The 23,157-nt window shown below is 41.0% G+C and overlaps 2 protein-coding genes across 4 annotated transcripts in view; one reads left to right on the top strand and one right to left on the bottom strand.

The window, feature by feature from the left end:
• The window catches only part of CDC20B (cell division cycle 20B), a 36,429-nt gene extending 16,153 nt beyond the window's left edge, over positions 1-20,276 (bottom strand). The window contains exons 1-5 of one of the 3 annotated variants that reach the window (XM_080572599.1): positions 19,141-20,276; positions 18,244-18,315; positions 5,402-5,615; positions 3,930-4,051; positions 962-1,061 (exon numbers count right to left, since the gene is read on the bottom strand). In XM_080572599.1, coding sequence (XP_080428725.1) covers positions 962-1,061; positions 3,930-4,051; positions 5,402-5,615; positions 18,244-18,315; positions 19,141-19,293 — 661 coding nt within the window. In that variant the 5' untranslated portion in view covers positions 19,294-20,276. Of the gene's footprint in view, positions 1-961; positions 1,062-3,929; positions 4,052-5,401; positions 5,616-18,243; positions 18,316-18,544; positions 18,870-19,140 lie in introns of those variants that run through there. The other 2 variants (XM_080572600.1, XM_080572601.1) reach the window with 2 other exon arrangements.
• GPX8 (glutathione peroxidase 8 (putative)) lies at positions 8,702-12,680 on the top strand. Its single transcript, XM_080572602.1, has 3 exons — positions 8,702-9,231; positions 9,844-10,105; positions 11,982-12,680. The coding sequence occupies exons 1-3, from the start codon at positions 9,025-9,027 to the stop codon at positions 12,143-12,145; spliced, it is 633 nt and encodes a 210-aa protein (XP_080428728.1). The 5' UTR covers positions 8,702-9,024; the 3' UTR covers positions 12,146-12,680.
• Positions 20,277-23,157: the final 2,881 nt, after the last annotated feature.

The raw sequence follows: 23,157 nt of genomic DNA on the forward strand, positions 1-23,157 counted from the left end.
CACTTGATCAACAAGTAGGTATGTAAAATAAAACCCAATATTCCTGACACCTATATTCATTTGCCATTAAGAAAAAAATAAGTGTGACTAATCCCTATACTGTTGCTATAGACTGCTCTGAACCGAGTTTTATTTGCATGGAAAAGAGTAACAAAGGAATATATACCAGTCTATTACATGCCCCCAGACTTCTTCCACATGAGCTGAACTTCAGACATATAGAGGTTGTTTCTCACAGTTTTTAACATGAGCATGAATCAATCTCTGAATGGAAAGAGTCCAGCACAGAAATAGCCAGATCACCAAAACAAATTACCTAAGACAGAACACAGTAAAATTTTGGTTTGGTATCTAATAAACTGTTGCATACGCAAAAAACCTCTGGGAATATCTGTATTATTTGACAGATTAGATTCTCACATCTCACCTGGCTTCCAGTCATTCACACTCTGTATGCTCATTCAGTCCTAGGATATTTTTGGAGTGAACTAATCAACTCCCAATCAGATGAAACCAGAAGCAATGCTAGGGACAGTCTGTTCCAGCTACCTTTCCCTACAGGTAGGTGCAACAAGATTCCACCATCTCTGCATGTTTTAAACTCTCATGTACCCAGCAGTTCATCTGATACTTATCACATGCCCTGTATGCAGCACAGTCTTACAATATTTCACATATCTGAAACTCAAAAGTCAAAAGGAATTAATGTGTCTGATTGTGCCCAAAGGAGAACCAGGTAAAATACTAGGTGTTAACCACAATGGAAGAAGTGGGTGCTATTCCTTCATAGGCAGTGGGAACTGAAGGAGAAGTAGCCTGAAGCAGTGTAGATCTCAGCCACTTTATATTATTCTGTAACACTTTTTGGAACAGATGTTTTTTTCATAGTAGATGCAGCCTGCTCTATCTTCCTGCTCCATGTGCATGGGGGTATTTGCTATAGTGGAACACAGGAACATACCTTTCCAGATGCAACTGCTATTTTCACAGGTCTTCATGTCTACACTTTCGACGATGCTACATCCAACCTCTTGGATCACTGGAAGCTGAGTAGAACATTTCTGCCAATACATTGAAGTGAAAAGATGATTCAATGAAGAAATGTAACAAAAAGTATATTTAAATATAATGGATAGCATAACACCAATCAAAGGACTCAATATTATTTACATAAAAGCTTTAGAACAACTTAACTCTTGGATGGGAGGTCAGTAAAAAATACACAATACCACTGTCCAAATCATATGCTCTGGCTAGAGTTATCTTTCCTTCCATAAAACACCAATTCACTGCTAACAATCATACAAATTTTAATAAAGCTGTTTGAACAAGGCCATCTTACCAGTGGAAAAGTTCTTAGGCCCTGTATGTGTACATATCACCTACTAAAACTTAGTGCCTTCTTGCCCTCTTTTAATTTGTATTGAGCTAATTTTACCAGCTCACAATGCTAAATTTTCTACATGTAGGCAATATGTCTGATGCCTCAGGGTTGCTGATCAGTTTTGTGATGCATACATTGCAGGGTCATTGATTCCAACAGGAAACCTACTAGAGTCCTCGCTCAGGCCAGGGTCCCACAGTCTGGACACCATGATCCCATTTCTTAAACCAGTATTACAATTTGAATCCACAGGTGCTAAAAATATAAACAGGGTGTCTCAGAGGAATAAGAATTTTTTATAATACTCTCCTCTCCTTGGGTGTCAGAGAAACAGATAATGCAGCAGAAAAAAATAAGAAAAGGGAGATCTGAACTATTATTGCAACTCTTCCCTTCTTCAAAAAAAAATAGGTTAGGCCCTATTTAGGTTTAGGCAAAATCAGGTAAAGGGTCAGATCAGTCCCGTGGGATATGAATCCCTACACCAATCTCTAATAATATGCATTTCTTCACAATGTTGTTTCACTCAACTGAACACTCTGATGTTAGCTGTCTGGTCTGTAATTCATTATTTACAGTCAGGTGGAAGTGCAGCTGATGTTTTTACCAGCCACTCAGTATGGTCTTTCTCCAATGTCTGTGAAATCTATCTTTCCAAACACATCCAGTGTTACTCTTCTTCAAAACCCTGTTGTAATCATGATAAGAAATGTCTTAAATAAATATAACTGGAAAAAAAGTTTAGATTTTTATATATCCCATCTGTTCTACAGCAAGCCTTCAGCTCTGAGAGACACTTTCTGCATGATTTACATAGACAACTTGGCAGAAAGCTAATCAGATTGCTTGGATCTGTGTCCCTCTAAAAAAAGTACAGACATTTCTATGGAAAACCTATTGTGTGTACAGGAAAGTAATCTTTTGGCCCACAAGGAGACCACACACATATACTGGAATGTGAAAAGATTTTATCCCACAATGTTATCTCAAAGACCCCCACATCACACTTACAGGAAGTTATTGTGGTCCTTGATGTAAAGCTCTGAATATCTTAGTTCTAACTCAACTTCTGATGTCAGTCACAGTATAATTCTAGGTACTGTAGAGATGAAAGACTGACACAGAAAAGTGAAAACAACAGCATGCACACTCATCTTTAAAAACACATTGAAATTTAAGAAAGCAAGTATGTTTTACAAATATTACTTCATAGAAAGTTTTTACCTTCTCACAAAAAGGCTTTATTAAATTTCTTTGCGAAGAAATATTACTTTGTGAAGGAAAGCGATTGCCCTGAAAAACAGGTTTCCCAGAATGATGTAAAAAGCATGGGTCCTTTTGCAACATTCAATGACCTTCGTGAGTACAAGTATTAAAAGAAAACAACAAACAAGCCTGTTAGCCCAGCTATTCTGATACTAATTCTTCTTCTCGGAAGTTGATCTTGACAGCCTCATAAAAATTTCTCTATAATATTAATAAAAAATTATAAACCAGTACAAGCAAGGACATTGAGTATGCAGCTATGAAGCATCCTTACTCAACAGTTATAGTCAAAATGTAATCACTTGAAAACAGCTGTCATGGTCTTCAGTACTGATCTTACAACTGGTGCAATCAAGAAAAGGAGAGTACCAGTCAGGAAGAAGCATACGGACTGACCATAACTTTACAGCTTAATATACAAATAGTTGCAATCAGATAGGACTAAAATCAGGAGGTAGCTTTGAGTGTAATGTTACAGTAATAACTTTTACTAACACAGATAAGTATCACTGTGATTCACATGACAAATCAATTTTCAAGTAGTTAGCAGAAATGGATGGGTGTCTGGTGTAGAGGTTTATTAAAGGTGACCAAAAAGCAGCAGATAAAGCCTACAGAGAAAAAAACTGTGTCAGTGTACACTAGCAAAAAGGAATGGATATAGTGCACAGCAATAAAAAGCAGCACCAAAATGGGAGGAGATCTGAAGTCTTCATATCACATGGTAGAGATTTCTTGTGTTCATTCATCTTTGGCCAAGAATCATTAAACATTACTACCTAGCCTTTGAATTTCCATTGTCATGATAAAAAACATTATTCACAGAAAGCTATTTTTTGGCTATTTTTTATACCATCTCATACTGTTTACGTGACCAAAAGAACCGCAACATCCTGCACGATTGAAGAAATGATCTTCTTCATGCATAGTGGTTATTTAGCATCTGAAAAACTGAGTCATTTGTGGTCTTTATGCGCATTTTTTATAATATAGGTTTTCCCTCTGAGGTCACAAATGCATCTTGAGGGCTTCATTAACTTGGTTTCAATTTTAGTTTGCAGGACGATAGGCTGACATCATTTGTTCATCAAACAAATGATGAAGCTATTGTTCCTGTCATCTTTTTAGCAGACGTTTCCTAAATGGACCTCTTCTTGTTAATGTTCTCCGTCTTAATAAGGCAGCATCTGCACAACAGGTTCCAGACTAAAGATAAGGTTAGAGAACACATCAGGAAAGCAAATATCCTACCTGTGCATTTTAATGTTGCATTACGTACCTGTTTCTTTCCCATTTTAGTTCTCCTATTATTTCTCCATCCTAAGCCTTCTGCAGTGTGACTGCAGGGTAGAGTCACAGCACTTTTCCTCATGAAAAGTTTCTTAGGCATCTGAGGTGTCACTGAGAAAAAAATAATTTTAATGGAAACATTTTACTCAAAACCATACATAGGGGTATTGTCTAGAACTTTTCAGAAAAGCATTTATTTTCTAGCAGCAATATTCTCAAAGCTGACTGGCACACTAAGTGGGACAATACAAATGCTGGCATTTGAGCTAGTCAGTCTGCTCTCCCTTTCCTTCAATGTCAAGGAAAAGAAACAGACGCTTCTACAGCACTATTCATCTTGTCCTAAAAGAGACATCTAAAAAAGATCGGATTGGTCACTCCCTTTATAAACAGTCTATATTTACTTCTATAACTCATATCCATTCACTGGCTACACCAGAACCTACTCCATACAAAATCAAAGTCTGATTTCCCACAGCCGTAAAGGCTTTCACCACTGGTGGTGGCGAGAACATGCAGTACTTTCTGCTGTAGAAACTGAAGCAAGGAAAAATTTAGTTTAGAACACGAATTCAGCTTTAGAACGTGAATTTCCCAGAGCTGGGCATGCACTATGACCACACTGTCGAAGAGTTGTGGTACTCTGCTCAGCAGAAGATAGAATGGCACTTTGTCTCCAACAACCATGGCCTCATAGGAATACATCTGGAACAACAAAAAGCATCTTCTATTTGCTTTCTAAAGATTTCCATTAATAATTGTGAAATGTGCCTTGTTCAGTTTCCTTGCTCTTCCAGGAAACTCTTCTAGTACATGCAGCCTGTAAACCCTTCTTATTTTCCTTTACCACTGCTGGACGTGGGAGTGAGTTCAAAGGCTTATTTAGTCTTTCTTCAGCTCCCTCTGTTGTTGATGGAGAGAAACAGCCTCTTCCAGAGTCAGTTCTCCAGACCAAATCAAAGTCCTGAAAGTATGATCTGTGCTCTGAATGACAAACAAGCCTTCCCCTAAGGTGTGTTGAGGATAAGTGTCTACTGGCAGACAGGACTTTTGTCAGTACCTGTAGCCTTAGATATTGGAGGGGAAACTAACACAAGGCACACTTCTCCTTCAGTGGGTCATCACAGAGTGTACACATCACCACATCCAAGCATGCAGGCTGGTCCAAGTTCTGCAGATGCAGCCAGGTCTGGGGTAGCCACGTGCAAGGCAAAGGAAAAGCAGAAGGAAGGAAAGGAAAGAAGTATGGGCCTGGCTTTCCTCTCTTTCCATGTCAGCAGTGTAATTCTGCTGAAAGGATGCTAGCCCTGAGCTCACTCTGCCTGGGAAGTGCTACACAGACTGCTGCTGCTGCACAACGCAGTAGCCACAGCCCTTGTCCACTGGGACGCGGGGAAACCCCATCCCACAAAATTCCCTGCATGCTGCCATCCTATATGTGAAAATAATTCTTTGCCTGACCTGGAGTCTTCCCAGGTGTGTTGGTGGGCTGGGCCCCCCCGAGGGCACTACGGTGGGTCCTGCAGGCCCCGCGAGGCTCCTCAGCGCGGCCTCCTGCGTGCAGCTGCTGCCATCTTGTGACAATAGGGCTGCTCGCCACCGGGCCCCTGGCTACCAGCTTCCTCGTAATGGAGCTCTTAAACCTCGAGTACGCGGTCCTCTCTGAGGTGGCGGCCTGCACAAGTGGAGGGAGCCAAAACACCAGAGTCAGTCAGCGCTTAACATTGCTCTGTCCCTTCACGCTGTTTCAAATCTGCGTGGGCTCAGCCCAGCTCTGAGCAGCAGGCCATGGCAATGGACGTGCGGGTGGCTGCAGACGTTACCTGGGTGAAGACATGCTTGGCCTGGCCTCTGCAAGGCAAGGGCAGCCTCCAGGGCCATGGCCCCACTTCACACACAGGCCAGGGCCACCGCTGGGTTCATCCACACAGCTCCTGTGGATGCTGGCCACGGGAGTGCATCACGTCAAGCTGGGTGTTTGCCACCCACTACTGGCCCCAGGAGCACACAGCAGAGCTTGAACTGACTGTGATCTGCATTCAGTAAATTAAGATGTACTACAGATCTCTGCGTTAGGACGAAAATGTCAGAGAGCTCAGACGAGCAACTTTTTACACCGTCACAGGTGTAATTAGTGTAAATTCAATTACTTGCTTGTGAACAGGTTCAGCTAATGACAAGGTAAAGAAGATTACTCTGGACACAGCAAGTGATGGGATTTACTTTTTCCACATCACACAGGAGAAGCAGCAACTCTCAACTGCAGTAGAGTAACACAGGAGTTGTTCAAAGCTAGAAGCAGTCACAACTTCTAAGTAGTTGATCAGCACAGTATTTACCTTTCCACAAAGAAATACTCAAAGAAACTGAAGTAAGGAAGTTAAGAATTCAAAGGATCTAGGTATAAAAGATAAGTACGTGGTGAGGAAAAAAATATGGAGAAAGAAAGAGAAGGAAAAGGAAAAGGAAAAGGAAAAGGAAAAGGAAAAGGAAAAGGAAAAGGAAAAGGAAAAGGAAAAGGAAAAGGAAAAGGAAAAGGAAAAGGAAAAGGAAAAGGAAAAGGAAAAGGAAAAGGAAAAGGAAAAGGAAAAGGAAAAGGAAAAGGAAAAGGAAAAGGAAAAGGAAAAGGAAAAAATCCTAGTTAGGTAAGTAACCTTGAATCATTTGACAGTGATATCAAGTAGAGACGATAGATAGAAACCTAAATAAGGGCTGACAAAATGTTAGGTAAAACTTGAGAAGCCTGAAGAGCAATGAATACAAGGACATAACAAGTGCCATAACTGGTCCCTATTGCTGTAATAATCAGAAATGAAGATGCAATTCTTGTCACAGTCACAGAGAAAGCCTGCAGCACAGAAGAAAACCAAATTTGTATCACTCATGCACTAGGATACAGCACTGACCTTTGAAAGACCCGAGACATTTTCAGATGTTTAGTTTAACATCTTTGGGCTGGTCTCTCATGAGATAAGAGCATTCAGCAAACCTGTCTTAGCTGTTTGGAACCAGGCTGGTTTTCTGATCTTTTCCCAAAGAAGGACTTAGCACATTTCTGATTTCTGAACCTTCTCACCACCAGCATGCCATGCTCATGGTGTTATATTTAATGCTACACTTAATTTATTTAGCCATACTAAATTAAGATCAAATGACAGATTTACATTTCTTACTTTTAAATCCATACATAAACGGCAATTCTTAAACAAGAGTGTCAGAGAAATTGAATAACACTGAATACAAGACTGCTTTTCAGACAGTTTTAAGGCAATATTTTAGGGCAACAAGTGAAAGTATCAACAACAGTAAGGAAGCACTGCAAGTATAATAGGCTTCAGAATCATTGTTGGATACTTCTGTAAATATTTATAGTATATTAAGCATTAAGTTTTGTTATTTTTTCATTATTTCTGACATAATGTTCTGTGCAAATTACAAGCTATCAAGATGTAACTTAAACGCTAGCATCCTGTATGGATTTTCTGAAATCAAACACACTCAAACTTGCTTTTGAAGTCAGCATTAGTCATCTGTGTTTGCTTTCTGACTACAGCTTTGTTCCTTTCATCACACAAGTCTGCCAGTCTGCCAAGTCTTTTTCTGTCCCCTCTACTGAAACTCTTAGGGCTCACTGCCGGGCAGACATCAAGCCTCACATAACCCCTAGGTCAGAAGAAACATCCATATAAATACTGAAATTTCATAGTATATCACAAGCATCTCTCTGTATAGAGAACTGTATGAAACACTTTATGAAGTCTTGTTAAAATAAATGAACATGGAGCTTAGCTATTTAGAGAACGTGGTAGAAACTGCTGAATATACCATTATCATATTGTATAAATCAAAGGTAGTTGAGGTGATATCAAAGCCCACAAAAAGCAACAGACACTCAAATTCCAGGTTTCACCTTTGGAAAGTCTTGTTTTATTCTCATCTCTAAAAAGGTACCATCTGATTGAAGGGAAAAAAAAAAAAAAAAAAGGAGTGAAAAGAAAAACAAGAGGCTAGTTCGCACTGGGAGCAAAAGAATGTTAGACAAGCAACAAGGGCTGAAAGATGGAGATAACTTAGAAAAGCCCAAGCAGAAAAATATGAAGAGAAAAAAAAAATGAAAGCTGACAGAAAGACAATAGCAAATGGACAGAAAGAAAGAAAGAAAATCTAAACAAAACATGAAGAAAGATAGAGAAAATTTTGTTTTCTCAATGAGTTGTCACCACTACATGTCAATGTACCTTCAGAGACCAAGAGCAAGAAGCAAACACCTTTAAAACAGAAAACAATTAAAGGCAGACAGAGAAGTCACCAGACTTGCATGGCTTTGAAGTAGAGACTGGCTTTCACAGTTGCCTCAGCAAAACATCACGGGAGCTGCATGGCCAAGGTCTGAGACTCAGCTAACTCATTCTGCTCTTGTGCAGACCTTGCATCTTCTTATCATCCCATAGCTAGCAGCCAGGTAGGCAGTAGCAGTAAAAAAGCAACCTATTTTCCATCATGTTTTGTGTCTCCCCAATTAAATTTATATATATATATATATATGTATATACATATATATGTATATATTTGTGATTTTCTTCCCTTTTGCTAACCTATAAAGAAGGTTTTCTCTGCTCATGTGCTACAAAACAGTTTTACAAAGCTGCCTGTGTCACACAGCATCTCATGCAAACAGGCTTCTGCAATACTGCTCTCCTTGCTAAGGTCAGGGGCACCTGTTGGGCCCAGGGGATGTGCTAGAGCTGCATTACAGACACATAAATGAGGCCCCAGGCAGTTCTCAGGACAGTGTGCAGGCAAACACTGCAGTTATTCCCCACACGTCAGCCAAACAGAGCAATCTGCATCGTTAGGTGAAGCAGCACACTTTTCATTCAATTCTTTTTTCCTAGCAGGAGGCATTTTCCTACTTTACCAAGTGCTCTGGAGCCCAGCAGAGGCACTGTGAAGTGAAACATCTCCTTCTGCAACAGGGACAAAGCAGCAGTGTGCCTGTCCTTTTTAGTCTGAGTTGCAAGTTTCGTGTTTCAGCTCCTCCTTCGCATTCTGGGCCTGCCCCGGCTTCTCCCAAGTTTTCGAAAATGGAGCCTCTCACAACTACTTACCCTCTGAAATATTCAGTGCCCAAAGCCAGGGTCTTTGTTGTTTTTCTGTCGATGGTTTTGTGTACTGCAGTTCTCTGCATACTGCAACTCAGATTTTTTAAACCTAAAACCAAAGATTTTTATTCTTTCGAAGTCAAGGATTCACGAGGAAGGATCGTTTCACTGGAGAAGTACAGAGGGAAAGTAAGTTACAGCTTCATTTTATCTTTTGCTTTAATCTTTACTGAAAATCTGACATCCATTGGTAAGAAAACAAAAAGGTTGGTTGTGGGAATTTATGGCAGAGATTTGTGCTAACTTCCTGTTATGTAAACAGTAAGCTACAGATAATTTTTTTTTCTAGGCCTGCTTCCAGAATTAACTATTAGAGCTAATAAATGAAGAAAGAATTATTATAAATCAATATGATAAAATAATGGAATTCGTGCATTTTAATCTTAGTTAAGAATGATAACATGGTGTGTTGAATTTTAGACGCTGATCTGAGAAATATCATTTTAATGCCTGTTCTAAATATCTGTTGTTGTTTTGTTTTGTTTTTACATGCTTATATTTAAACAAAGCTGTAAGTTTAAGTTTATCCATTTACAGGATGTTTAAAGAAGGATGTCTCAAAGTAAATACCTCCAGCAGCTATCACTCTTATCAGTTTAATGAAATTATGATCAGAGAGATTAAGTCTAGCTCTCAGGTAGCAGCTAGTGTGGTAGTGGGATATGCCACATTAAGACTTAACTGAAATCTCTGTGCCATCTCAGGTTTCTTCCTCAATGTTCTGACTTTATTTCTTCAAAGGCAACTTTGGTTGTAAACGTGGCGAGTTACTGCCAGAACACAGACAAAAACTACATCGCCCTGCAAGAGCTACACAGGGAGTTTGGTCCCTCCCACTTCACTGTGCTGGCCTTTCCCTGCAACCAGTTCGGAGAATCAGAGCCTAGCTCAAGCCAGGAAATAGAGGCTTTTGCCAAAGGAAACTATGGAGTAACTTTCCCTGTTTTCCACAAAATCAAGATCCTGGGATCAGAAGCAGAGCCCGCGTTTAAATTTCTAATAGGTAACTATTTTCTTTGGTATATTGAGCTGCCTGTAACCACAGTATTCGCCCTTCATTCCAGTAGGATCTTGTTTGACAGGCCTAGTCTGAGCACACATCATAGTCTATGGAGAGAAACAGGCAGTCTTTGCACACGATTTATCTCATTCGAATGTGGATATTGGGGAATAAAAAGGTCAGAAGACCCTAAAAGCATCTGTTTCTCCCCACTGAAGATAAAAACAGCTTACTATGACCAGCCCAGCTAGAAACATCCGATCTGATGGAAGTATAAACCAGAGTGCAAAGACTCCCCCAACAAAATCTTGCTTCAGATTATATGACTTATGCTGGAAAACACCTTTTCTTACAGAGAGAAGTGTAACTATGGGTATCTTAATATTACTGGAAGATATAGTATAAATGCATGCAGATGAGAAGATTCCTTTTTTAGCAGAGTCATATGTGGGATATGCATGTCCTTATGTGGGATACATTGCAAAGCAAGAACATACAGTAGGATATATAACCACTAATTTGCATTAATTTATCTTTTGACCTTAGGGCCCAACCTGTAAAATGGCCTTGCGCAAATATTATGAAGCCCTGTTACAGTAAACGTTTACTGAGCCTCATACTCTCACAAGCAAAATGAAACTCTACTTAGCTGACCAAGAAGCTCACAAACCTAAAGCTGACTTAAAAAGCCTCCCTGAATCTCCCTGAGCTTTGGCCAGGTCTTTGATCCATACTAAACACTGATATTATGAAAGAAAGGATACTTAGGACATAACCATTCTCTATAACATCTTTTTAACTAGAAAATGGGGTAGGAGAAGGCCCAAACTTTTATTCCATTTCCCTGCCCCAGACAGGATCACAAGTACCTAACCAATATTATAGGTGCTTCTCCAAACTGTTACAGTAGTCCTGTGAGAAACTCCAAAACCTCCCAGCCTGTTCCAGTTCTTCACAACACCTTGTCAGAAAGGGGTTGTGACAAACATTGATGTTGTCAACATCTACATGAAATGTCTCACACCACTTAATATTGCTTCTTGCTATATCCTCTGTGATACCTTGTATATTCTTGAAAATTATTATCATGGCCCTCCTCATTTAGGAGTCTTTTAAGTGGTCGTCATTATCACTGCCACTGTGTTTCTTCCTACCTCCTCTTCGGCATATCACTGAAGACATCAGGTAAAGCCTCATCGCTCTGAGTTGCCCTGATGTGCGATGGAATTTCTGAATGCACTCTGGAGGTGCCTCTCAGTTCATTATAGAAAAGACTAGGGCAAGAAGGTATCAGAGTTGGGTGGGATGAATCCAGGCCTCGGACACAGATTCTAACTCAAGTGCAATCAGTGTCAGACATTAATAGCTATACAGAAACAGGACTGTTATATTCAGATATTCAGTTCTTACTTGACATACTGTTTGCACACAGGGAAAAGGGTTCTCCGGTACTTAAATACTTTGACATAAGGTCTTCCTTTTCCTGAGTTCCTTTGCTTCATATGCAATTACTGTGCATCTTCAATTAAAGCAGCAACTGTTTCTTTCATTTGGTTGTCTAGACAATCAGAGGGTTGAACATCTTCATGCTACATCCCCTTCTGACTCTGGTGGCTAGCTAGCATTTTTCCAGCACTGTCAGGTAGTCTAGTGCAAAAAGAATTCACTGGCAGTATAACATGATGCCAGAGCCTTCACACAACTACTTCTTGTTGCTTTCATAGCAGCAGGGCATTTTGCCAGTAAGACTGTGTCCAAACTTCTAGGAAAGAACAAGGTAGGATTGCTTTGAAGTAAATAGCTGAAGAATCACTGCAGGATAATGAAACAATTAGAAGAGTGAGGGAGTCACTAAAATGATCCAATACCATTCTTACAGATTCTTCAAAGAAAGAGCCTCGGTGGAATTTCTGGAAGTACTTGGTTAGTCCTGAGGGTAAAGTTGTGAAATTCTGGAGACCCGAAGAGCCCGTAGAAAGTATCAAGCCAGAAGTAGCATCATTAATCAGGCAAATCATCATGAAAAAAAGAGAAGACCTTTGAAAAAGTCATTCACTCCATGAATCCATTCAACAGCATGGTTGTACAGCCTTACTACATTCCTGAGAAATGCTGCTAGAAGTTAATCCATCAGGTGATTTTTTTTTTCTCTTTAGTGTTAGTATTTTCAGCTACACTATGTCAATTAATGTTGGGTTGGCTCCTGCAACAGCCTTGAGAGCGAGCCACTGAGGTCAATGAGAATGGCAAGACACTCGGTACCTTGCAGGAATGGATGTTCAATTTGCATAACGTTTTTGAATGCTTCTTTGCATTTGCTAATAGCAATTTTCACCAGCAGAAAGATAGCTAAAAGGAAGAGGGTTGGTGATAAATTACTCAGTATTTGCAAAGAAGACATTTTGTTTCCCATCTACCAGTGACAAATTGGTTTTGAGACAAATGCAACTGACCATACTCGCTTTGCAATATTGACAGAGGAAAATTACTGAACTGTGGAGCTTTCAACTAAGTTGTAAAAACCTGTACATAGAAAGTAATATTATTAAAAGAAAAAGAAAACGAAAAAAATGCAAAACTGTTTCCTTGCCTGCTTTATGTGGTTTGATTCATTGTACTTTTCACCTTTACAGCAACACCTTTAACCTCTTTAGCCTGCTCTGTACATTTGCAGTGCAATACAATGCCTTGACAGTGCGCACATGTCCTGCTGGATTTCCTGTCTTCTGACCTGGATGAAGGCAGGGCTTGTGTGCATATACATGGCAGCTTACAGCAGGAGTCAAAAGGCAACAAAAACCAACAGCATGGCTCTCTAACAAACACCCTCAAGCACAGCTTTCTGAGGCTATCCAATACAATGCTCCTGAGCCACCTAATAAAGTCTTGAAGTAGAGACATTTGAAGGGGACAAAGGTTCACGCCTCAAGCCTTGCTCTTCTCACCTTGCAGTTTTCCCTCTCCAGCATGTAACTGCAATGCCATTTGCAGTTCTATTCCGTTGTTCTAGTTCAAACTGCCAAATATTCTGATTGATCTGTCTGATGAAGGGAGAAAATAAATTGGAATAAAGAACCCTATGCCAGCTGTTTGAAAGGAGAGCTGAGAGGACAGGAACAAAAGAAATCAATATCTCCTATATGAAAGTGAACAGGCAGAATTAGTGCTGCTCTGTAAGACTAGCAATGACTGAAAATAATTGAATTTAAAAAAAAAAAAAAAAACTTTTGCCTGAGAAAACACTTATTGAATTTCTTGCTGCTTGGTCAGAATCTGATATATTTATCTCTGTAGAAATGTGAGTATAGGTACCATTGTAATGTAGGGACTGTTCAGTCCTGAATCTGAACAGAGTTTAATTTTTTCAAGGCTTACTGTTTAATTAGTGTTCCTCCAAAAACTCGCTATGTTTGCATTAATTGTTCTTCATGAGACATGCCAACTATTCCAATGTAATATTTAAGGTGGATCACTGGTAAACTAAACACTTCCTTCTTAAAACAAACTGATTCAAAGGTAAAAATAAAGCATCTTTAACTGTTTGCACAGACTTAGAAAGGAGAATAAATAAAAAGAAAATTAGAGCACTGTTATACAAGCACACATTTATCTATGCTCAGAAGTCAGCACAATAATAGATGTATGCATATTTGTATAAATACCCACTTATAGTTTAAATTGGATATTGCATATAAAATATACATACTAAACTAAAATCACTATGAACAGGTTAAAACCTATTTATTGGACTTTTCAATAATCCCAACAACTTCAGCTAAAACTGCCTTTAAGGTTAACAGAATTCAGTCCATGAATACTAAAGTTTCTTCAATTCCATTTAAGCATACCCTATTGTATTCTTGATCCTAATGCTTTCTTTATTTCTATCCCTCACTCTTTAGGGCTCTTCTTTTTTTCCAACAAATACCATTAACCTGTCAGCTCCTATTTCCAAAAATTTACCCAGGAGTGCAAATATTCTAAATCTACTTCAGTCACTGGACATGTCCGTGTTAATTCAAGCATTATCAGAAAATATTTGTTTGCTGAGCCCATACATCAATGTCCAGTAAATATGAGCAATACTAAAGGAGCTGTGAAGTCATAGGATGACTTCCAAAACAAAATTTATGTCAGACCAGAACCCCTTTTTCTCATGCTCCTGTCTCTGACAAAAGATGATGATGATGTTACTTGTACTCCCTATGGAGAGCAGTCTACAGACCATGTTATCACCTGACCTGTCTCAGTCATGGTGAAGCCAAAAAAATGCCAAGTGTGCAAACAATTACACAGACAGATTTTGAACTCTGGCTCTGGGCAACTTATTTACCTGGATGTTGCTCCTGTCATTCTGAAACTTCGCATGTGAATGACCTGTAGCCCTAGCGGCTTGATTTCTCCATTTAAAAAGCAAAAATAAATGCTATTTCCACATCTAGACATGTCCCTAGAGCACAGTCACTAAGAAAGAAAGGCTCTGTAGAAGCACGTCAAGTCAGTCCTTGTTACAGCAATACATTTCTTATTGCTGTCTGTGGCTCTAGTTTGGTTCTACTAGTGTGGAATTGACAAACTTCTGAGCACCTATCATTCATGAGAAATTTCTTTCCCTAACCCCCTTTGCTCATTTTAAACCATTTTTTGATTGAAGGAAGCAAGTTCCAGAGAATCAAAAGTGCTGCTTTTCTGCCAGCTCCCATTTAAGTCAACTTAGCCTAAGCTGAAGTCACACACCTCTCTACCTGCAGAAGGACCTGCAGCTGCTAAGAAAAAGCAGAGTTTCCAAATCACCTCTGTGGTTCCACTGTCTTCTTGCTGACACTGCCCTGAATGCTCCAAAGGCCTTAGCCTTAGTTTGTAAGGCTCTGTTTAGCCTTAGGATCATGTTTAGTGGTGGAAGAAAACATACTCATATGGGGCCCTAACCTGAAACTTTTACTGAAGTTACTGAACTTACATAAATTAGTAATTTCTTTAGAAACAAATTGGATTAGCTGCGGAATTGTGTAAAATACACTTAAATATATTGTTATACATGCACACAGTTCGTGTAACCTAGCACACTTTCTTTCAGTCAGGAGAACTAGTCTAGCACAGGGCCCCACACCAGCTAAGGATGCGATGAGGTATTTATAGCAACAGTCTTATATTCTTGTCTCAACAGTGATGCAGTGATGTGCTGATGTGGCAGTGTAGTTAGTTGCTGGTGTATGGAGAACAGCTAACTAACAATACACTGCCTAATCACCACACACAGCTCTAGGATCAGCCTAATTCTGGAAAGCTTCATAACGTTGTTCCCATTTCTCTTCCTAGAAGGCCTTCATTTAGACAGTTTGCAAGGTACATTACTTACTTTGTTTGGTGCTCCTGTAACAAAGAGTTCCTTTTGCATTCCATAAAGAGAAGGTGCAGAGATGAGGATAGAGGTAACATTCTGATGCCTGTGGCAGTATGTCTGATAGAAGCTTACTGTGTAATATGAATCAAAAGGATCCATTTCCTTCCAGCCTGTAACCTGCTAAAGAATAATATATGTCCTATTCAAACTCCTGGTGTCTCCTGGTGAGAAGATGTGCAGTTATTTAGGACATCCATGTTCAACATTAAGCCATTAAGCAAGGGGAGAAAAAACATTTTAAAACTGACTTCCGTTTTATAAAATGGAAAGGTAATTATTGTTCAGTTATAGCCTTCGGGCAGTTAGTGAAATGTGATTTTAAGCCTTTCCTACTTCTAATTACTCAATGCAAAAAAAAAAATCATTTAATAAATTTTTTTAAAAAATAAATAAGAAACATTTTTTAATTGTTCTTCTTTTGTTTTAAGAAAACTTCCAGAGAAATTAAAGCTGTTTGAATTTTTTTCAAACCTGAAATAATTATTGAATTAATTACCTGCTTGTTTCAAGCATTTATAAACTTCCTACTACCTTGGTATCTAAAAGCAGAGAAAAAAACAGAATCTAAACCAACCAAAAATTCTCTTAATTCTTTGGATAAGGGGAATACAACATACAACTATAATACTGAAGATGAGCCTGGCAGTCAAAAAACGGTAATAATCAAATGGACCCAAAAGTTTCCTTACATAAAAGTAGTAGCTCTCCAGTTTGATGCTAAAGGTATGTGCATCAGGATAGCAACTGCATGTTAGCTGATGTCAGAATTTCAACCAGCTAACATACACTGCCATCCCGTCACACACAGGTGCACCACCTCCCTTACTGGAAATTAGATTCAACATAAACAGCGATGGACTGGCCCTGCAGCTGGTGACAGTGCAGTAGTGACTGCTACATTCAAATACAGCAGCCACCTAACAGCACACTGCCTACCAGCCACAGAGTCCGTGCAGAGTGAGATTTCTCCTGAAATGCACATGCCTGGAGACAACTACCTAAATTCAGTATTGTTTTCCTCTTTGACTTTCATGTTTCATATATGTAAACATAAACACATATTTAAGCAGTAAATACTTAAATGGATGACACAGTTATGTTTCTGATTCAGTAAGACTTGAATTAAAGTAATTGTACAAAACCCACATGGAATGTGAGAAGTATCAGACTCCAGACTATCAAAAAGGAATTGGAAATTGTTGCAAACAGTTTCTTGCCTTGCCTTGCCCCAGCACCAGCGTAGTATGTTATCTCCACGAGTTAATTAGTGTCATACACACTTAACTTCATTCCTTTTCTTCCTTGAGCATCCATGTTGGTGATTGTGGGAGCCCAGGCCTGGGACTAGATGAGCCAGGAGTGTAACTCAGTATAGTTAATTTGGTTATTTTGAAATACAAATCATTACTGATTACATCATACTGCAAATTGACTTCAGGTGTTAAGGCACATTACCTTAATTCACAGAAGGACGTATAAAGACTCTATGATTCAAGGTCATGGATTTAGGCTGGATGGAGGTAAAATTTTACCTACAACATCCATTTTGATGGAAAGGCCTTTGAAGTCATGCTGAAGTCAGTCACTGAGTTAAACGCTTTGGATCAAAGCAAATTAATACCAAAAATTAATACCAAATTTGCAGACTTCCCTTTGCTTCTTAAAAGAAAGGCTTAGGTCACTGAAAATAAATCACACCAATCCTGAATTCTCAATATAAAACAAAACACTAAAACATTTACTTGCCGGAATGCTGCTGTTAGCAGCTACAGAGTAGCATTGGCTAATTGCTTTCTGGCTTGTTCCACAGCAAGAGGAGGCCACCTCTGAGTTTTCCACGATGCTTGTGAATGCAACAATATGGAGTGCAGCTAGCAGCTGTTCACACCTCTGAGACGACAGCCAGCTAACAGGCACTGCCAGACTGCTACAATCTGCTGGTTTGGCCATTGGCTCCCCCTCAGCACCCGGCAGAACCTTCTTCTCCTAGAGCCCAGTCATTGCTCACTTTAACAACACACCTTTTCCCATGGGGTCACTTACAGAACATCTTTATTTTGGAGTGACATTCTCAGCATGCTGGTAGCAACATTTATATTACTGTCATATCTAAGGGTGCACTGCCTGTCTCCTGCTTTGTCACTTCCAATATGGTCATTTCCTTTTACACCTTCACCCAGTCCATCACTTTATGCATTTCAGTCTCACTAGGTTTTGTGATATTTGTCAAATCCTTAAGGTGCAAACTGCCTGTATTTTGTATTTTGCTTACTGTTAAGCATACTGTTGGTGAATATTATGTTTTTTACCTATGTTCCTACTGTATACATGAGTTCTGCATGGTCCTTTTTATCTTTACTGCCCTCTAAATGTGGAAAAGTCAGCTTGCAGTGCCAGTAAAAAGACAACATTGTAAATCTGCACAATCTCTTCAATCAAATCAAGCAATGCTTGCTTTTAAACAGCAAGTAGTCCCTCTAGTGCCAAGAGAGAATCCCGCGTGGTTTTGAATCCTTCCCTCAACAAATGTCACTATCATAACTTGTGTCTTTCAAACACTTCAGATCTTGCAGTTAAGAAAGCGTGTTAAGGATTAACAGGAAAGGAAAAAATATCATTTCTTTTTTCAAAATCACTGTTTCTCTACAGCCTCCTCCTTTCCCTACCCCCACAATCAAAAAGAGCAACACTAGCGCAACACACACAGCGAGGAGCGAAGGTCTGTGCCTGCCTTTACCTGAGTCACTTTCTGTAGGCTTTGCTCTCTGCTCCGCTTCAGGTCTTTTCCGAGCGTTCTCATCACCTTTTCCTTGGAAGAAACAGAGGCACAACACTTAAAACACACACACAGCTCTCAGTAGGGCCGCAGTTCGCTCACCCTGCATCACCTGTGGCCAAGCCTGGCCACTTGTGAGGTTTCACAACCCACTGAAGGGGCTGGCGGTGGCCATCAACCAGCTCCTTGGATGTGACCGTCCCCAGGCCACCAACAGCCCCCCATGTCCCCGCAAGGTGCTGGGCACCCAGAACACAGTTACCCATAGCAAATCCTCATCCGTCCTCGTCCTCCTCACGGCAGATTTCTCTAATTTCCACTCCATCTCTGCCGGGCCCGGCTGAACGCACCACCTCAGGCGAGGTGGTGGCCTGACACATAGGAGTGGGGAGAGCACAGGTGTGGGGAAGGCAAGCTGGGTGGCAACTTGTGGGCACGGAAACTTGTGGGGACGGCAACTTGTGGGCACGGCGACTCGTGTCCAACCCCTAGGCCAGCCGTCCGGCCCGGGGTGGCGGTGCCGGTGCCGTCCTAGCCGCCTGGCAGTCCCCTCAATTTAAGCACCCGCGGGCGTCCCTCCCGGTCCCTCCCCGCCCCGGCCCATCCCGGCCCGGCCCGGCGCGGCCCGGCGCTGCCCGCCGGCGGGACGGGGCGCTCCCGGGCTGCGCGGCGGCGGCGCCAAGGAGCGGCGGTGGAGGCGGGCGGCCGAGGATGGCGGCGCGGCGCGGCGGGACCCGGGCGGCCGCGGGGAGAAGCGGGGCAGAGGCGGGAGGGCCTGCCGCCACCCTCGGGACGGGCAGCGGGAGGCCGGGCCCGCGGCGGGCCGAGGTTTTGCGGTGTGGTTCCCCAAACCCGAACCTGAGGGGAGCCTGAAGGGCAGCACGAGAAACCACGCTCATGGCTGTGACTTGAAATCATTTGCCTTAATGTCATAGACATGTTAGGGTAGAAGATGTGCAGGACCGTGTTAGGCCAGCAGGTGAGTTGCTTACTCTTTTTACAGTCACTCATAGTCACTTACTCATTTCACCCCCAAGGACCTGACCATAGATTTGGTGAGAAAGAAGTTAAAGATATTTTTGCTGGAAGGCAGGTTTAGTTCCAAATCCAAAGAAACAGGAGAAAAAAAAAAAAAAAAAAAAAGAGTTACCACCACGTATAGTTCCATATGTTACCCAAAATAAGCTCAGAACAGTACTTTTTCAGCCTTTGTAATAGGTATGAAATTTTGGAGCTATGCCACTTGAGTTTTCAACCAGCAAAAGCTGTGGATCACACAGCATGTAAAAGAGCCCATTTTCCCCCATTCTAGCTTTTGTGTCTTAGAATCAACATTAGAGGTGTTAATTTCTAAGAGTATGAAGTGCGATGCCACTTATAGAAATGTGGTCAAAGTTTCCTTCTCTTACAGTTTCACTCTTTTCTCCCAGGAGAAGAGAGATTTTTCTAACTTCCCAGTTGGAAATGTCCTGTTTGACAAAAGAAGAGCTCTCCTGCAAAAATCTGCTCATGTAAAGTCCTGCTTTCCCAATCAGTTCAATTCCTGTAGCTGCCTATGTAACACCTGGAAAAGAACATCATACAAGCAAGATAATGGAGGGGAATATTTTTATTAATACCTCAGTTCTTGGCAAAACTTAAATATCAGAGGTAGAGCTATTATGACAAATCAATGTAAAACGTTCAAAAGTACCATTTTATTATCTCACTGTTTATCAGTAAGGACAGAGCTAAGGACACCCAGGCTACAAAGCGGCTGAGTCACTCAAGATCATTTTAATGCTTGCTGTGAAACAAACAATACACACAGCATTGCAGGACTTCCATCACAAAGGCTTGTTTGCAATACTTCAGATGTTCGTTTAACTGAATATGAACTCTTCCTACAAGAGTAACGTTCAACAAACATTGCCAGAGAGTGTTTCTCTGCACAGCCACTGCCTAACAGCAGCTGCTGGCGTGCACTGCAAAACCAGCTCCTTTTAATACACAGTGAATCAGCAAAACTCAAACGAAGCGTATCAAACAGTTACCTATTAGACCGGTGTCCGGGCCTCTAATGAAGCTTTTGCTTAGTGAAACTTACTGAGAAGTTTCTTTCAGATGAGCAAATCTGTAGCAATGCAATTTTACATGGGACTAATTTGTCTCACAGTGCAAGGAATGGGTTTGCAGTCTGAGAACTATATGGTTGCAAACTGGAATAAAAGCCAGAAGTCTTTCAAAGTCAACAAGCTTTTGTTTCAGCAAAGTAGAATTAGGATTAATCAAACTTCAGTGGAAAAAATGTTAAAAAATATTTAACAACCTTTATCCAAAATAATTATTATAAAGCAGTTTTCCAGTTGTCATAGTCAAGTCAAATATGTTCCTAATTTTATTAAAAAGTGAGAGCTATAACCTGATGGGAAAGTGTGTAATTCAGTTTTCTAGAAACAGAAGTCCCTTGTTGAATATGATACTGTTAACCCCACTTGCTGATACTTTCAGTATGCTTTGTCCTGTGGAAGCAACTCTAAGTTCTGTTGAGAGCCTGATTGTGTGCATCCCCTGCACACAGACCTGGTGAATGAATCATGGGCCAGCACACACATAGGCCTTAGTCATTTTTTCTATGCATCATCTTTGTTACACCAGGCCCAAGTTTACTCATCTTGTAGCTTAAACTGTTCTCCTTGCAGCTTGAGAAAAATAAATTAGTTGCAGACGAAGGGCAGTGCACAAACTATTCCCAGCAGCTGGGTGACACCTGGTAACTCGTTAGGACTCTTGATGATAATGTGGCTGCTACCTGAGAATCCAAGAGGGAAAAGAAGGTGAGATTAGCAGAGGAAGGCATTAAAGACTAAGTAATGTGACCCACTGCAACTGGTTTTACAAGCAGTGATTCCTGCCCATCAACTTTCAACTCGTGCATACAGATACTGTGAACAAATTTTAAGAAAAATTTGGAGGTTTTTCTATAAAAGCTTCTGAACGCTGATTAACAAGTGGAAAACACACCAAGGTATTCTGTATTTGCTGGTAGCTTTAAAATAACTAGATCCTGAAATAAGTCAATAGTAGAAAAAATCCAAACATAAGCAGGAGTGCCATAGTGTGGCATATTCAATCCTGCAATTGTGAATTGCTTTGAGTTAGTTAAAATTGATGTATTGGAATGTTGGGTAGGTTTTGTAACATCAAGGATATCCTTAAAACTCCTTCACCTGAAGTGCCTGCTACTTAGCAAATGATGTGATAGGTGAGAGCTCTGTTGTCACCTAGAGACTGGACCTGAATTTTAAAAAACACAGTTTTGTTTTCGGACAATTCCTCACAGCTGAGCTGTGAAGCTTATAGAAGCTGTATAGCTTCTATACAGCTGTATAGCTTCTGAAGTGTTTCCAACACTTCACTAAAGTTTCTTCAAAGTGAAATAGAATCACAGAATCGCAGAATCATGAGGGTTGGAAAAGACCTCCAAGATCATCTGGTCCAACCATCCCCCTGCCACTGATATCACCCACTAAACCATGTCCCTACACACCACATCCAGTCTTTCCTTGAACACCCGTAGGGACGGTGACTACCACCTCCCTGGGCAACCTGTCCCAAACCCTGACTGCTCTTTCTGAGAAGAAATGTCTCCTAATTTCCAACCTGAACCTTCCCTGGCGCAACTTGAGGCCATTTCTCTCTACTTCCATCATTAGTTATCTGCGAGAAGAGGCTGACCCCCAGCTCCCCACACCTTCCTTTCAGGTAGCTGTAGAGAGCAATAAGGTCTTCCCTGAGCCTCCTCTTCCCAAGACCAAACAACCCCAGTTCCCTCAGCCGCTCCTCACAGGATTTGTGTTCCAGGCCCTTCACCAGCTCCGTAGCCCTGCTCTGGACACACTCCAGGGCCTCGATGTCCTTCTTGTACTGAGGACCCCAAAGCTGAACACAGTGCTCGAGGTGCAGCCTTGCCAGAGCAGAGTACAGGGGGACGATCACCTCCCTGGTCATGGAAAGGTCATCATGATTCAATATCTTCATTTCACTGCAGACTCATTCTAGGCTCCACATTATTGAACATATGCAGAAAATTGCTAAGTTATTTCACTTACATGCTGGAAATGTGGATTTCCAGTGCTCAGTTTGCAGTTCATTGTAAAAACATTCCCCTCACAAACTGTGTAATTTGTCCCTGATGGCAGTAGATGGTGCTGATATGTTGTGCTTGGTACATCCTTGAAAGAAAGGATCACCAAAGCACCATCTCAATCACATAGTAATTTATGTTTTTTCTCTTCTCCTTATCCTTGAGGTCTCTTCATTCTATTTTGTCATCAAAGCATCAGCAGACTCAGAATTTACTGAGGTAAAATACCAGTTTATAATTTGAAGGTGAGATGTGGACATCAATAACAAGCTTCACAAGGTTTTCAGAGAGTTAAGCAATGGCTGAAACAAGACTTCAGGAAGAGTTGGATTCCTCACACACAGACTGCTGACCAAGCACCAGCAAGAGCAGTAGAGGTTCAGGTATCTCAGGATGTGGTAGTGAGGGTTCTCTTTGCCAAATGCTTGCTGACAAGAAATGATGCTAGCCTATGCTGAGTTCTGACAATTAGAAAGATCACAAGAAGTCATAGAAAATTGTCTTAAAGCAATCAAATCACAGAATATCCTGAGGTGGAAGGAACCCACAATGATCACCGAGTCCAACTCCTGGCTCCACACAAGACCACCCAAACATCAGACCTTCTGTCTGAGAGCATTGTCCAAATGCTTCTTGAACTCTGTCAGGCTTGGTGCTGTGACCACTGCCCTGGGGAGCCTGTCCCAGTGCCCGACCACCCTCTGGGTGCAGAACCTTTCCCTAACCCCCAGCCTGACCCTCCCCTGTCC

This window comes from Anser brachyrhynchus (assembly GCF_964034855.1).
Source record: "Anser brachyrhynchus genome assembly, chromosome: Z".
NCBI classification, from domain to species: Eukaryota; Metazoa; Chordata; class Aves; order Anseriformes; family Anatidae; genus Anser; species Anser brachyrhynchus.

Coding starts and splice junctions, on each gene's coding strand:
- GPX8 (XM_080572602.1), top strand. CDS start 9,025: ATGGAGCCTCTCACAACTACTTACCCTCTGAAATATTCAGTGCCCAAA. Junction 9,232..9,843: donor TGGAGAAGTACAGAGGGAAA/GTAAGTTACAGC, acceptor ATTTCTTCAAAG/GCAACTTTGGTTGTAAACGT. Junction 10,106..11,981: donor CGCGTTTAAATTTCTAATAG/GTAACTATTTTC, acceptor CCATTCTTACAG/ATTCTTCAAAGAAAGAGCCT.